At 54.8% G+C, this 13,880-nt stretch overlaps 1 protein-coding gene across 3 annotated transcripts in view; it reads right to left on the minus strand.

The window, feature by feature from the left end:
• The window catches only part of Aatk (apoptosis associated tyrosine kinase), a 38,738-nt gene that overhangs the window by 10,338 nt on the left and 14,520 nt on the right, over positions 1 to 13,880 (minus strand). For 2 of the 3 annotated variants that reach the window (XM_016006240.3, XM_006987705.4), the window contains exons 2-3: positions 3,978 to 4,111; positions 1,230 to 1,377 (exon numbers count right to left, since the gene is read on the minus strand). In XM_016006240.3, coding sequence (XP_015861726.1) covers positions 1,230 to 1,377; positions 3,978 to 4,022 — 193 coding nt within the window. In that variant the 5' untranslated portion in view covers positions 4,023 to 4,111. Of the gene's footprint in view, positions 1 to 1,229; positions 1,378 to 2,552; positions 2,744 to 3,977; positions 4,112 to 13,880 lie in introns of those variants that run through there. The other variant, XM_076543894.1, reaches the window with a different exon arrangement.

Here is a 13,880-nt window from a genome sequence, read left to right on the forward strand (position 1 = left end):
TCACTGCTAGCAGCATCTACAGTTAGGTGATAGCGTGAGGCCTCCAGGGAGGTCCAGGCCCCTGTGTGGCCAAGCCTGCCTGCCTCTTTTGAGGTGCTAGGGATAGCTGCAGGCCTCTAAGACAGTGAATAAATGTGTTCATGACATGGACCTCCATGCCTGGATCCTGCCTGACTTTTTTGTTTGTTTGTGTGTTTTGAGACAGGGTTTCTCTCTGTAGTTTTAGTGCCTATCCTAGATCTCACTCTGTAGACCAGGATGGCCTCAAACTCACAGAGATCCGCCTGGCTCTGTCTCCTGAGTGCTGGGATTAAAGGTGTGCGCCACCACTGCCCGGCCTGCCTGACTTTTGAGCTCTCCCCCGTGAGACTCCATGGGCCCCAGGAGTATGCATGCAGCGTTGGGCCAGGCTAGTGGCTGGAGGGCCCATCGAAGTCTCTATTGGCTCAAACAGGTACTAAGACCCCTCGCCCTTGAGGGAGGCTGCACCCCTGATGGGAAGTATTGAGAGCCTGGTGGGGCTGGCCCAGGGCTGAGGTGGAGAGAGTGGCCTGCTTGTCACCCACAGTGATGAGACCTCGGGGCCAGCAGCACTCTGTTTGACTCCCGCCTCAGTATCCCTGGAGCCATCAGATGGACATCTTGACTAGGGCAGAACTGGGCTTCTAAACCTCAGCCATTTGCCTGTCACCTCTAGAGCCTGGAGGAGGAGGGACTGCCTTAGAGGGGTGACTCTGGAGGAAGCCAAAGACGGGGGTGGGCAGAGGGCAAAGGACGGGGCCCTGCCTACACTCGCCCACAGGTGGGACAGACCTCCCTTTGCTGTGCGGGCAGGCCCCCTCTGGCAGGCATAATGAGGCTATGTCCCTATGGGGTTGGGCACAAGGCAGCAGGAGTCTAGGGTAGGTATGGTGGAACCGCAGAGAAGGGCCAATAATCCCAGAGCCAGCGTGCTGGGCCACCGGTTACCGCCCCTTCGCATGGCAGCCCCGTGGGTGGAGGAATGGCCGGCGCGAGGCTGCTCTCAAGCCTGCTGACAGCTGGCCCCCAGATCCAGAAGGGGCTTCGTGCACCCCCTACACAGCCCAGCCCGAGATGCCCAAAGAGGCCTTGGCCACCGGCCGCACATGCCCCAAGAGTCCCCATGCCAGAAGCAAATTCTCAGGTTTCCACAGCCTGCTGACCCCAGACACAATGGAGGGAGGGAGGGAGGGAGGGAGGCCACTTACCTGAGCGGCCGGGCTGCTTGGCCATGGGCAAGGAGACCTCAGTGAGGGGCAGGACATACACATCAGGGCCGTTCTGCGCGGCTGCGGCCGGGGAGCCCTGCTCCGAGAAGTCGGCCACATACTCGTCCCCCTCGGCGTTCTCAAACTCCTGCAGGTTGGGCCGGCACAGGTGGGCAAGCAGGGGTCACAGGGGGTCAGGGGGGGTGTGACAGGGAGCAAAAGGCCAGTTCCCCAGTGCCCAACTGGACCAACACAGAGCTAAAGGCCCGTTCCCCAGCGCCCAACTGGACCAACACAGAGCTAGGGCGTGTCCCCCTGCTGGAAGGACCCCGAACACCTGTTCATAGGCCCTGACTCCTCCAGGACACCAACCCAGGGAGGGCCAAAGGCATCAGTCTCAGGTGGGGCTGCTGCCCCCAGGCTGAGCCCTGCCGGGGACAAGGACTAGAGACAAAGGTCAAGGCAAAGAAGCAGAGCCACCCTTCATGGATCCCATGAGTGGTCCCCTCCTGGCTTAGAGCAGATTCACGGTCAGGGGCTCCATTGCTCATGCCTGGGGAAAGTAACTAGGTGTCCCCATCCCTGGCTGGACAGGGAGCAAGGAACCCAGGGACTTGTTCACTACCCCCAGCTCCACACCTGCCTCTAGGCAGTGGTGTACCCTCACCCACGGTACCACCGCTACCACCACCAGTGCCCAGACCCCCTGAGAGCTTGCGGCTGGACACCCTGGAGGCCACTCCTGGGACAGGCTGCTCTTTTGAAGAGTAGAGGTCACCCCACCCCCACCCCCTGCATCTAGAGCATCTTCCAAGCGGAGCTAGTCTGGAATGGCCACAGCCTAGTTTCGAGTGAGGACAGGATTAGTGGCCGAGCCCTTGCCTAGAACCACACACAAACAAAACAAAAACCAAAACGGGGACAGAGTGAAAACAAGGCCAGCCTGTCCTCGGCACTGGGCAAGTCTCCCGGCCATGCTGTCCCACCCACACCTCCCCAGGTGGGGACCCGAGGCTCTGAGGACCGGGCACCAACTAGAGCCTGGCTACCCACTCCAGGCCACATCCCTGAGGACGGACGGTTAAACGTACCCTGGGGACCTCTTCTTTTTCTAGGTCATTTGTCTCTCTGTAAAGGGGGTGGCCCCGTGTTCCTGGTGGCCAGCCCAGGTCTGCACTCTGAGAACAGAGTCACTGACATCGGAGGGAACTCTCCCTCCCCAGAGCCTGGAAGGCCACCTTAGGGTTTCCTCTAGTCCCACACACCTGGGCCTGGGATGGCCACCACCTCCCCCTTTGCATTAGTTCTGGCTCCAGCCGTTACCTTCCCCTGCCGGAGAGCCAGCCGGGTTCCCCCAGCGCAGCGGGCGATCAGGTAGCACAGAGTGAGCATTGGGGCTGCCAGCCCCTGCCCAGAACAGCTCCAGCAGGGAACCCACCGTGGAAGCGGGAGGCAGTGACCCTCCAGTCAAGGCGCACTGGTGCTGGAATGTTCTGGGCACCATGTTCCCGAGGAGGTGAGAAGGGCATGGGTAGGAGGGGCTGGAGTAGGAGTCCTTGTGTGGGGCCTTGTTCTCAGTGCCCCAGGAGGGGCTTGCTACACAAAGGCCACCAACGTGGCACCCTGGGCTCCCATCCCCACCCCCACAACCTCGAGGCTCTGCCCTCAAGGTCCTCCGGGAAAGCAGCTCTCCTTGATTGTCCCGCCTGTGGTCAGGAGACTGTCCCCTGGGGTGGGGGCACCAGAGCAGTGCAGACCTGCAGCCTCTGGGAGCCACCACAGTGCCCACTGCTCAAGTCCTCGGCTCCCCAGTTTGGCTGGGAGCCCGTGCTACAAAAGGATAACAGCGTTTGGTGCAGGTCACCCCATAAGAGGTGCCCCCCAAGATACAAGCCATCCTCCCACCCTGACCTCTGCAGTGGGGAAACCCCACCTTCTGCCCAGCCTGCCGCCCAGCGTGGGTGCAGGAATGGCGAGGCTCCGGCCGGGCTTCAGAGTGCTGACAGGCAAGGCTGTAGCCTCCGCAGCCCCGGGTGGCGCCTGCTCTGGGGGATCAGCCCTGCGCTACCCACTTTCCGTCCTGCCTTCCTTGTTCAGAGCCACCCGGTGACAGGAGTGGCCACAGGGCTGGAAGCGTGCAGGGGTGCCCCTGGGGATGCCCCTGGGCCTCCGTCACTAGAGTGGAGGCCTCAGCTTGGAGTCTAGTCCCAGGGAGGCTGTAGTGAAGGGCACACGGCCTCCAGTGGACTGTCCACAAACAGGACCGCCGCTGTAGCTGCAAAGAGGTGCCCTTGTGTCTGGAGCCTGATGGGTGTTCTCTGAGCAGAAGCTGCCCGAGCTAGGGAACTCCCAAATGATGGTGTGGGTGCTGGGGAAGGGTGTCTTGTGGTTTCACCTTCCCTCTGACTCAGTGAGCAGAGACCTAAGGGTCTCCTCACCGTGGGTGAGAGCGCTCTCGAGAACCCTTAAAGGCTCCTTACAGTCATGTCAGTCTCGCTGGACACGGGCAGGCCTGACCTGGTGCTGGAGTGTGACAGCATGAGGCCATGTCTACAGAGGGGGGGTCCCTTAATGAGGGGCAGGGTAGCAGGCCCAGGAGCCCCCAAAAGCGAGGCTGTGGGATGCCAGACAAGGGGTTCAGTTGATCCCAGATGGCTCCAGAAAAACCAATCATCCTGGCAGCCCCAGGATGGAGGGGAGCTGGGTGGTGGGTGGACATAACAGGCCCTTAGGACCCTGTGCCCTCACCTTGAACCCAATGCCGCCCTTCTTACAGCACAGGCAGGCCAGCATGAGGACGATGACAGTGAAGAGCCCCGAGAAGGATACAGCCACCACCGCGAGGGAGGACGACCAGGACAGCTCACTGAGCGGAGCGCCGTCTGCAAGGAAGGAGAGCACACGCCTCCGCTCAGCCTCGGCACGCCACGACCCCTGCTCTGACCCAGCACCTGGACATAGCCTTCAACCAACGGACCCAGGGACGGCCTTGCTAGCCAGAGCCTGCAGCCCTAAAGTGGCCAGCGTGGGCTCAGCTCCCAGGTCCAAGGTCCATGGAGGCCTCTCTGTTATATCAGGGTCTTACACCATACAAAGACTCACTACTGGGGCTGGAGAGGTGGCTCAGCGGTTAGGAGCACTGGCTGCTCTTCTAGAGGACTTGGGTTCAATTCCCAGCGCCCACATGGTGGATCAGAACCACCCCAACTCCAGTCCCAGGAGATCCAATGCCCTCTCTGAACTCCACTGGCACCAGGCACACACATGGTACACAGGCATACATTCAGGCAAAGACATCTGCACACATAAAAATTTTTATTTAAAAAAAAATAAGATCCACACTCCTCTCTGGACCCTGCTCTACCACTCTGTCCACTCTGGGGCTAGAACACCAAGGCAGGGCAGGCAAGGGAGATCAAGGGTCTAGTTCTCGAAGGTGCAGGGATCCTGCTGGCGCTGAGAAGCTGCCCTGCTCCAGCTGGGCAGCCGAGTGCCCCACAGTCAAACCTCTGCTTGTCCCCCAGGTCCCTTGGAGCTGCTTCCAACCGGGGCAGCAGAGACTCCTCCCTTCCTTAGCCCCTGATCTAAACAAGCAACAACATCTCAGATGGGGAAACCAAGGTACTCAGGACACCACTCCCACCCTCACTGCTGAGTGTCTAAGCTGGGGCTCCTCAGCAGACCGTGGCTGGGGGAGGCCTGCTGTGTGACTGAGCTGGCTCATGGGGCCAGCCCAGCGACACTGACCGGAATGCATATGCTGGGGGACAGTTCTGCCTCCTGGGCCTGCCCTCCCTCAGCACACAGGCTCTGAGTCACCCTCTTCCCCAGACGCCTTCTCCATCCATGGGTCCTCATTAAACCCGTAGGAGACTAACTAGAGCACCCAGCACGTCTGGGTGCTGAGTCTCTGCAGCCACCGAGTCACTTTGTCACACCTGGGAGGACCCAGACTGCAAAGACGAGGGCCCTGTGCTTCTGCCGGGGATTCTGACTCACAAAGCATCTGGGAGGGCTGCCTGGGGGAAGAGTGAACCTGAAGGCCAAGAGATTCAGGTTGGAATTTCTACTTGGGGAACTGTGAATACTTCCCACTCTACACCTAGAGACAAGGGGGTCCTTGTGAGCTAGAGTGGAGGCCAGGCAGGCCTAAGGAACACAGGAAGAGGGCAGCTAGCAAAGCAGAATGTGGTGACACCATGGCAGGGTAAACAGCTAGCAGCTAAAAGTCCACAGGACCAGTCCACATCCTGAGCCAATGCCCTTCCAGGGGCCTTGATGGGCAGGGTTTCTGGGTATCCCTCTACATGTGTGTGCCTTGTACATGTGTGTGCCTTGTATACGGGTGGCCCTGCATGTATGTATATGAACTACTCCCATACCATGCAATGGCACTGGGTGCTCACACTTGAGTGTCACATGAGTGTAAGTGCAGAATCCACAACAGGGTGGACATGAATGAGCATGTTGTGCACCCATCCGCACCTCCAGAAAGCAGTGAGCCCCTTCAGATCACGCTGTTGCCATGGTGAGCCATCCCTCCTTTCTCTGTCTGGTGCTGCTGTGGTACCAGTCCTCTCTCCTCCCACACCCACCGCTACCGGCACTCGTGGGCCCACCGATGGCCCTGCAGCCTGGAGCTGGCCCCCTAGTCTTCAAAGGCACGTCTGGTACCTCAGCTCGCCCGCTGCTTACCCCCAGGCTGCATGGGCATGTGCCAGGTAGAAGCAACCTTGGAAGGGGCCAAGCTCAGCTTCCATTGCAGGCTTGCCCTGGCCTCCCATCGAGGCCACTGGCCTTTCTGTGGGTCCCTTCTGACCTCCTGGCACACGCAGGATGGAGATGCACTGGGAATACGGACCAGCTTACGAGAGAAAAGGAGCGTTGCTGAGGGGTTGTGGGTGTGGACAGGGTGGAGTGGAGGGATGGAAACATTTGGGATGAGGTCCTCGGGAGTCTAGCAAATGGGAAGTAGGAACGGGTGGGAGGTGAGTAGCTTGGAGAAAGAAACGGAAGAGGGGCCAGTGTCTCCGCAAATGAATCTTGCCCTAAAACTGGGTTTTGCTGATCTTGAAGTTTTCACCTGAAATTATTTTTGGTACAGCCTGAGAATCTGTTACATCAGAGTGTCTGGAAAATGTAGTAAACTAGAACCTTCCAGCAGGTTCTTCTTCCGTGGAACTATTATACTTTGATAAAGTTCACGGTTTGGTTTTGTTTACAGTATCGGCCGGTAAGCGCTTTGATGCTTGTCCAGGAAAGCAATTGTTTTCTCCTCCGGGATTTTCTGTGATTATTTCTCCGGTACTTCTAAGCACCCTGTTATCTAGTCTTCTCCAGATCAGAGTTAAAATTGCCCTGAATTTTGAAGATCCCAAATCTTATGTAAATAGCTTTAGGTTTAAATCTTTAGACGTTAATGACCATTGTTAATTAAATAGGTTTGTTTGCAGTTTAGTTTTGTGCTTGCCTAGGTCTGACATAAATGACCAGACTCTGACAAGACCGGAAGTTAGAGGAGGCTCACGAGAGCCTAGCCTATATTAAAGGCATAGTTTACACAGTATTCCAAGCTCCTAGTGCATAATTGGTAATGGGTGGTTCTCACATCAACCTAACATCTGGAACTAGGTTGTATGTGTCTGGGGCCTTCTCTGCTGTCAGGTAGGGACGTGTGCTAGGGTGCAGTATAAGCACTCATGGTGCCTCTCCCTAACTCATCGGCTGCAGAGCATGCGGCAAGCATGGCATGGAGCCCTGGGGAATCCAGGAAAATACCATTGTGTCATATCTGGAACTTGACTTTTCCAAATGGATCTTCATGCATTTCCTTCCTAGGGTCCCATCACAACTGAAAGCTGATAATGACCTTACTTTTCTGAGCATGGTTTAAAGAATTTTGCAATTTATGGAATATTAATTATGTTACTGAAATTCCTTACAATATACAGGGTCAAGCTATTGTGGAATGACACCATCAAATACTTAAACAGCAGATTTTAAAAATAAAAAGGGGTATAGACACCCACCTACAGTCCCACATGCTATGCTCCTTTTAGCCACGCTAACTTTAAATCTTTTCATTTTAAAGGATAATGCTTCTTCTACTACCCCAAAGCATTTTGCCCAAAGGAGACCCAGCCTAAAGTGTATGTTAAATGGAAAGACCCAGAAATTAATCAATGGAAAGGGCCTGAGGTTCTAACATCCAAGTGAGGTCATATCTGTGTTTTTCCAGAAAATGACATCAGTCCCAGAAGGCCCCCACTCTGACGTATCCGACCAGGACAGCATCCCAGAGACCACTGGACGGTGAAGTGTCTGGAGGCAGAAGGCAAACCCATCAAGATGAGACGTCCCAAGAAGAAGAGAAAGTCTACAACTTGGAGAGACAACAAGGAGACAGAACTACTGACCGACTTACATGTTAATTCTCAACTTGTCAAAGCAGAATCCAAATGCTTTTTGTCCAGGGGATAAAAGCCATGCCTTTTTATAATAGATTAACAGGAGACAGTATGATGTTGTTTTGCTATGCTACGCATTGTTTTTAGTTTTTTTTTTTTTTTTTTAATTACCAGTCCCAGGAGTGACTACTGGAATACAATGAGAAATTTCAAATATGGCCTAATGATTAGTAAAACTACTTTAGAGCAAAAATATTAGCAAAAATTAGTCAAGAGATGAGAGGATTGAGAATCACATTTTTACAAAATAGAGCACCTTAGATTATTTGTTGCTCAAGCATATTGGTGGTTGTCAACAATTTCCTAGTATGTACTGCTTTGATGTGTCAGATTTCTCTCATACTATGGATGGTCAAACTAATGATCTGCATAAGGAGATAAACAAAATCTCTCAAGCGACCTTTGAATGGCCATCATGGTTAAGATGGCCTCCCCTTTCCTTGGTCCTCTGTTAGCTACTCTTATAATTCTGTTAAGACTGCCTGTGTTGGACTGGCCATGCAGGCAATAAGCCTTGGTCTCCTTTACAGCCACAATTTTCTATTTAAGAAATAAAAAAGGGGGGCTGGAGAGATGGCTCAGAGGTTAAGAGCACTGACTGCTCTTCCAGAGGTCCTGAGTTCAATTCCCAGCAACCACACGGTGGCTCACAACTATCTGTAATGAGATCTGGTGCCCTCTTCTGGCCTGCTATCATATATGCTGTATACATACATACATACATACATACATACATACATACATACATACATACATACATACATAAATCTTTAAAAAAGAAAAAGAAATAAAAAAGGGGAGTTGTGGGAGACACGGAGGCCCTGTACTCACAGATAAGCTCTAGGAGAACCAGGAATATTAAACACACAGGGTTGTTCCTTCAAAGGAAGGGATGCATAACCTGTGAGCAGATGTGGTTAATAGCCTAGTGGTCTTTGTGCTTCCTGTGTGGCCAAGACCACACCGGATCCTCCCCCAGACCCTTATCATGAGCTTGTCAACCTATAGACCCTATCTTTATGGAAGACGTTACATATACTTTACAGAGAGTTTAGATGTACTCACATTTTCAGCTTTATTGTGCACATGGATTGCATTCATTATCACCAGGAAAATTTTCACCAAATTGTGCTGTGCTTAATTATGCCTAAAATAAGCCGGGCAGTGGTGGCGCATGCCTTTAATCCCAGAACTTGGGAGGCAGAGGCAGGAGAATCTCTGTGAGTTCAAGGCCAGTCTGGTCTACAGAGCTAATTCCAGGACAGCCAGGTCTGTTACAAAGAAACCCTGTCTTGAAAAACTGGAAAACAAACAAACAAACAAACAAAATATGCCTAAAATAAGCTACTCGGTGTCTCCAGGACTCCAGGAGTTTGAACCAACATCAGCTACTTAGTCATGTTGAGCTGAACTCCCTTCTTGTGTCCTGCAGATCATCACTCTGCTGGCTGTGGTGGTCTGAGAGCCCCCAGGCCTGTCTTTTATAGTGCCGGCGTCTCTGGGGGTGGATGGGAAGGATGAGGAGACAGCCAAACAGGCCGGCCAGAACCACACGGCCAGGGATAGCCATTGTGTTTGGTTGGCTGGTTGGTTGGTTTTTGGTTTGTGGTTTTTCGAGACAGGGTTTCTCTGTGTAGTTTTGGTGCCTGTCCTGGATATTGCTCTGTAGACCAGGCTGGTCTCGAACTCACAGAGATGCGCCTAGCTCTGCCTCCCGAGTGCTGGGATTAAAGGCGTGTGCCACTGCCGGCCGACCAGGGATAGCCATTTTTGTTACTGTTTTTGTTTTCTTGTTTTTCGAAACAAGGTCTCTCTGTGTGGCCCTGGCTGTCCTGAAACTCACTCCGTAGACCAGGCTGGCTTCGAACTCAGATCTGCCTGCCTCTGCCTTCCAAGCACTAGAATTAAGTGTGTGCCATCACCACCCAGCAACCAGAGATGGTCTTAAACTCCCAAATCTACATGTTTACGTGAATTTCTGAAGCCCTGATTCAGCAGAAACCCTGCTTCATCAGAGGAGCCCAGAGACTCCTCTCCAGACTCGGTCTTGCCCCTGCAAACATGGATGTCAGGAGACCTGGCTAGAGTCACCCACAACCCATAACCTCCCCTCCACAACCACAGAAGTCACTCGGCTGACTCCACCCTGGGTCCCGCTCATGCCTCTCTCATCAGCAGGGACACCTGCCACCCACCCCACTGGATACCAGCTCCCAGGACAGAAAAAGTTCTGCCCCAAATACAGAGGCCAGGCCCATCGAGGCACAGAACACACAGGCAAACAGGTGCTCACACACACCCAAGCATTGTGGAATGTCTTTCTGTATGCTGTGAATATGTTTTATTGCCATTGGTTAATAAAGAGGCTGCTTTGGCCTATAGCAAAGCAGGATAGAGTCAGGCAGGAAATCCCAGCAGAGATACAAGGAGAAGAAGGGTGGAGTCAGGGGTCACCAGCCAGACACAGAGGAAGCAAGATGAGAACACCACACTGAGAAAAGGTACCAAGCCACATGGCTAAACATAGATAAGAACTATGGGTTCATTTAAGAGCTAGTTAGTATTAAGCCTGAGCTACTGGCTGAGCATTTATAATTAATATAAGCCTCTGCATGGTAATTTGAGAAGCAGCTGCCAGGTGTTTGGAAGTTGCTGGCCAGACAGAAACTTCCACCTACACCCAAGCATGTGAACACATGTAGACATGTGTCCATCAACACAGGTGCACATATGCATGCCCTCACGTCTACCTCCGTCTCTACCCAAAACCTGTTCCATAGACATGATCCACAAATCACAGCCAAGAGACTAGAGCTGGGGCTGGAGAGCTGGCTCTGAGGATAAAAGCAGGGGCTGCTCTTCCTGGGTGCAGTTCCCAGCACCCACATGGCAGCTCATAACCATCTGTAACTCCAGCTCCAAGGGATCTGGTGCCCTCTTCTGACCTCCGTGGGCACCAGGCACAGGTATGGTGCTCAGACCCACATTCGGGCAAAACACTCACACACCTAAAACAAAACAACAACCAAAACCCCACACCTCAGTGTAAAGAAAGAAGGAAGCGGGGAGGCGTGGGAGAGCAGTGGGCAGCCTGCCGAGGCTTCCCACCTCTGTCCGCCAGGGCTCTGGGAGCACAGGTCCGGAAACCGTGCCCAGCTAGGGCTCACTGACAGGACCGCCACACTGACAGGAACGCCACACTGACAGGACCGCCACACTGACAGGACCGCCACACTGACAGGACCGCCACACTGACAGGACTGCCCTGCCCACCCTAGGATCAAGCCCACCGTCGGCACTGGCACAACCTCGCCCCTCCCGTTCCACACACTGAATAAAACAAAAGCTGTACCTGGCTTTGTTGTTCTCACAGTGTCTTAGGAAGCGCTTAAACACCAGCCACACTGAGGCCTTGGCCCTGCTGAGGTCACCAGGGCCTCCTACACAATCCTATGTGAGTCATGGCCTGGAGAAGCCCGCTTCACAGGCACCCCCACTCCGGCCATCCCCACAGACACCCTGTCCTCCATGCTCCATCTCAGCACTTGGCTAAGGGTGTTTCCCAGGTCAGGAATCAGCACCCTCCACTAGCGTGCAGGTGGGACGAACTTGGCCTCACAGAGCCACATTCACCCAGCAGCAGGGCCTCACAATGGGGGTGAGCGTCCCAAACACTTCACCCAGATGTCTACCAGTCTCAGCTACTTGCACCCAAATCCACCGCCACTCAGATCCCCAGGGCAGCTGCGGGGTGCCACTCCTGTCCCTCTGAGGTGGCCACACCAGGGAGCTGCTGTCCCCGCTCCCATGCTGGTGTCAGCCCTCAGCACGTGAGTTCTCACTCCGGTTATTTGCCCCCACCCTCCTGGGTTTTCAGGGAACCAACCATGTTGGGATAATGACGGGCTGTGTCTCACGTGCCCAGACTTGGTGCAAGTGCACCTGCAGTTGGCAGAGACACCCCAAAGCCGCCCACCTCTTCCTCCCTCAGGCCTGGAGCCGAGTCACCATGCCTGGCCAAAGAGACTTTGCAGACAAGGTTAGGAGATCTCCCCACAGCCTCCAGGGGCGGCCCCTTCCACTCTTCAGTGTCAGCCAATGGAAGTGACTTTAACCTTCTGACCCCGGTTGTCAGGGCGGCCAATGAAAACAAACACATTGGCCCTTCCAGCTGGTTTCCACCTCAGGGGAGAAGTCTCTGAGGTAAGCCGGAGGTAGCACTTGCCTGAGATCCCCTTTGCCTGCCCGGTGACACAGGACAGGCCACTAGGGGAGGAGAGGTACCCGTAAACAGGCAGGTGTGTCTTGCCAGTAGGGCAGTTCCCCCGGGGCCCTGATTGGACCATGGCTCCAGGCGATGTGCAGAATGCACCGGGCAAGGCTGGCCGGCGGCCAGTGCTGATGCGAGTGATGGAGGCCTCTCCCACCCTCCCTCCCTTTTGTATGCTAGGCAGACGCTGTACGCTGCTACCTGGAAGGTTCTGGGCACAACAATTTACCTTTCGGATCACGTGCATGTTAGCTTGGCCAGACTGACCCCTCACATGCCTCATGCGCTCAGCCACTGTCCTACCCTGGGAACATGGGGACCAGCTGAGACGCAAGAGGAAAGACCTTCCTCCAGGGCCAAGGCCGTGGAGGAAGGGCAGAGAGGCGCCTGCACATACTCTTGCCTGTGCAGCTCGACCCAGCGTGGTCCTGCCCCCCCCCCATATCCATGCCCAAACCCATACCTACACCTTTGACTAGCCCAGAGTCCAAAATATCTGGGGTCCAAGAGGCCACCTGGGTCTCTACATCGCACTTACCCAATTTAGGTCACATCCCATAACCCAATCCTGCCACCAGGGGGCGACCCCTGGACATTTTACAGTACTGGCTGAGTGGGGTTAAGAGCCTCTCCACTGCTTGGCAGGGGTGTGGAGGGACCAGGAGGCCACCTCAGGCTGGGTGCAAGCCCAGCATCTAATGCATGGGCAGACCAGAGAGTGGCCTGCTGGAGGGCAAAGGTCAAGGACAGGAGATCGGGGTGGAGCAGTTCCCCAGCATCCTGACACACAGCACTTCCTAGGCGGTTGGGGGGTGGCTCTGCCACCTCTTCTATGTGGTCATTCTGTCACACTTGATGCCTTCAGGTCCCCCGTTCCACAGCCCTGTCACAAAACACCTTGGACCTGGTTCTCAGACACTACGTTCAGAACAGTAAGGAAAAAAGACCCCACAGAGCGGTGGATAGCACCCAGAGCTTAGTCTCTTCTCTGACAGGCTCCCTCTGAGGCCCCCAGGGCTTGCTGGCTGGTGCTAGGTGCTCACCAATCCCAGTGACTTCACCATGCACAGCTCCAGAAAAGCGTGTTCAGGAAAAGCCTCGCCTCCTCCAAGAAGCCTCCTGTTCGCTCAGGCCACTGTGGTTGTCTCCTCTGTCCATTTCAGGAACACCCCCCCCCCCAAGAAATGTATACAAAAGGCTGTTTGGCCACTGGTCTCCACACCTTTTCATGGGTGATGGAGAGGCTCCTGGTCAGAGGGAAGAGGAATGCCCACCTGTCCTCTACAGGATGGGATGAGCCAACTCCGGCAAATGCAGTTCTACCCAGGGTCCACCACCTAGGAAGTCCTGCCAGGCTAGAAGGGGCAGGTGGGACAGAGGTTGGAGCCGGGGGCCCAGTATAGATCAGGTCCGCTACCTCCCACCATGAGGCCCTGAGCTCATGAGATTGAGGGTCCTGTGTTACCAGGGATGCCCACAGTAGTGCTCTGAGTAAGCAATAAAAACATGTCATCCTTCAATGTCACCTGGGCCTGACCTGTACCCCAGTTTCCCCACACTGAAAAGCCCTGCTCCCCTACCTAAGATCAAAGCTTACGTAGGTCCCCTGGGTCCCTGACAAGCTCTGCTGAGGGGATAGCCCCTTCCCAACCTCTCTTCAATGCAGCCCCCAACAGTGGGGAGGGGCTTGGCTTGGGGCCTGAACCCTGCACCCCAAGAACAAGGGGCTGTGCATGGAGTGACCTCCTCCAGGGCCCTGTGACCCCTGTCTCCTCAGCACCACATGAAGAATTATCCAGACACACCCGGGCCACCTGCTTAGAGCTGGGGACCTGGATACCCCCACCTTCTGTACAGCCTGTCTGGACTTGGCCTGTTTACTCTGAGCTCCTGGTATAAGCAGCCCACAGAAGT

The sequence above is a fragment of the Peromyscus maniculatus genome, chromosome 8 (assembly GCF_049852395.1).
Source record: "Peromyscus maniculatus bairdii isolate BWxNUB_F1_BW_parent chromosome 8, HU_Pman_BW_mat_3.1, whole genome shotgun sequence".
Classification (NCBI taxonomy): Eukaryota; Metazoa; Chordata; class Mammalia; order Rodentia; family Cricetidae; genus Peromyscus; species Peromyscus maniculatus.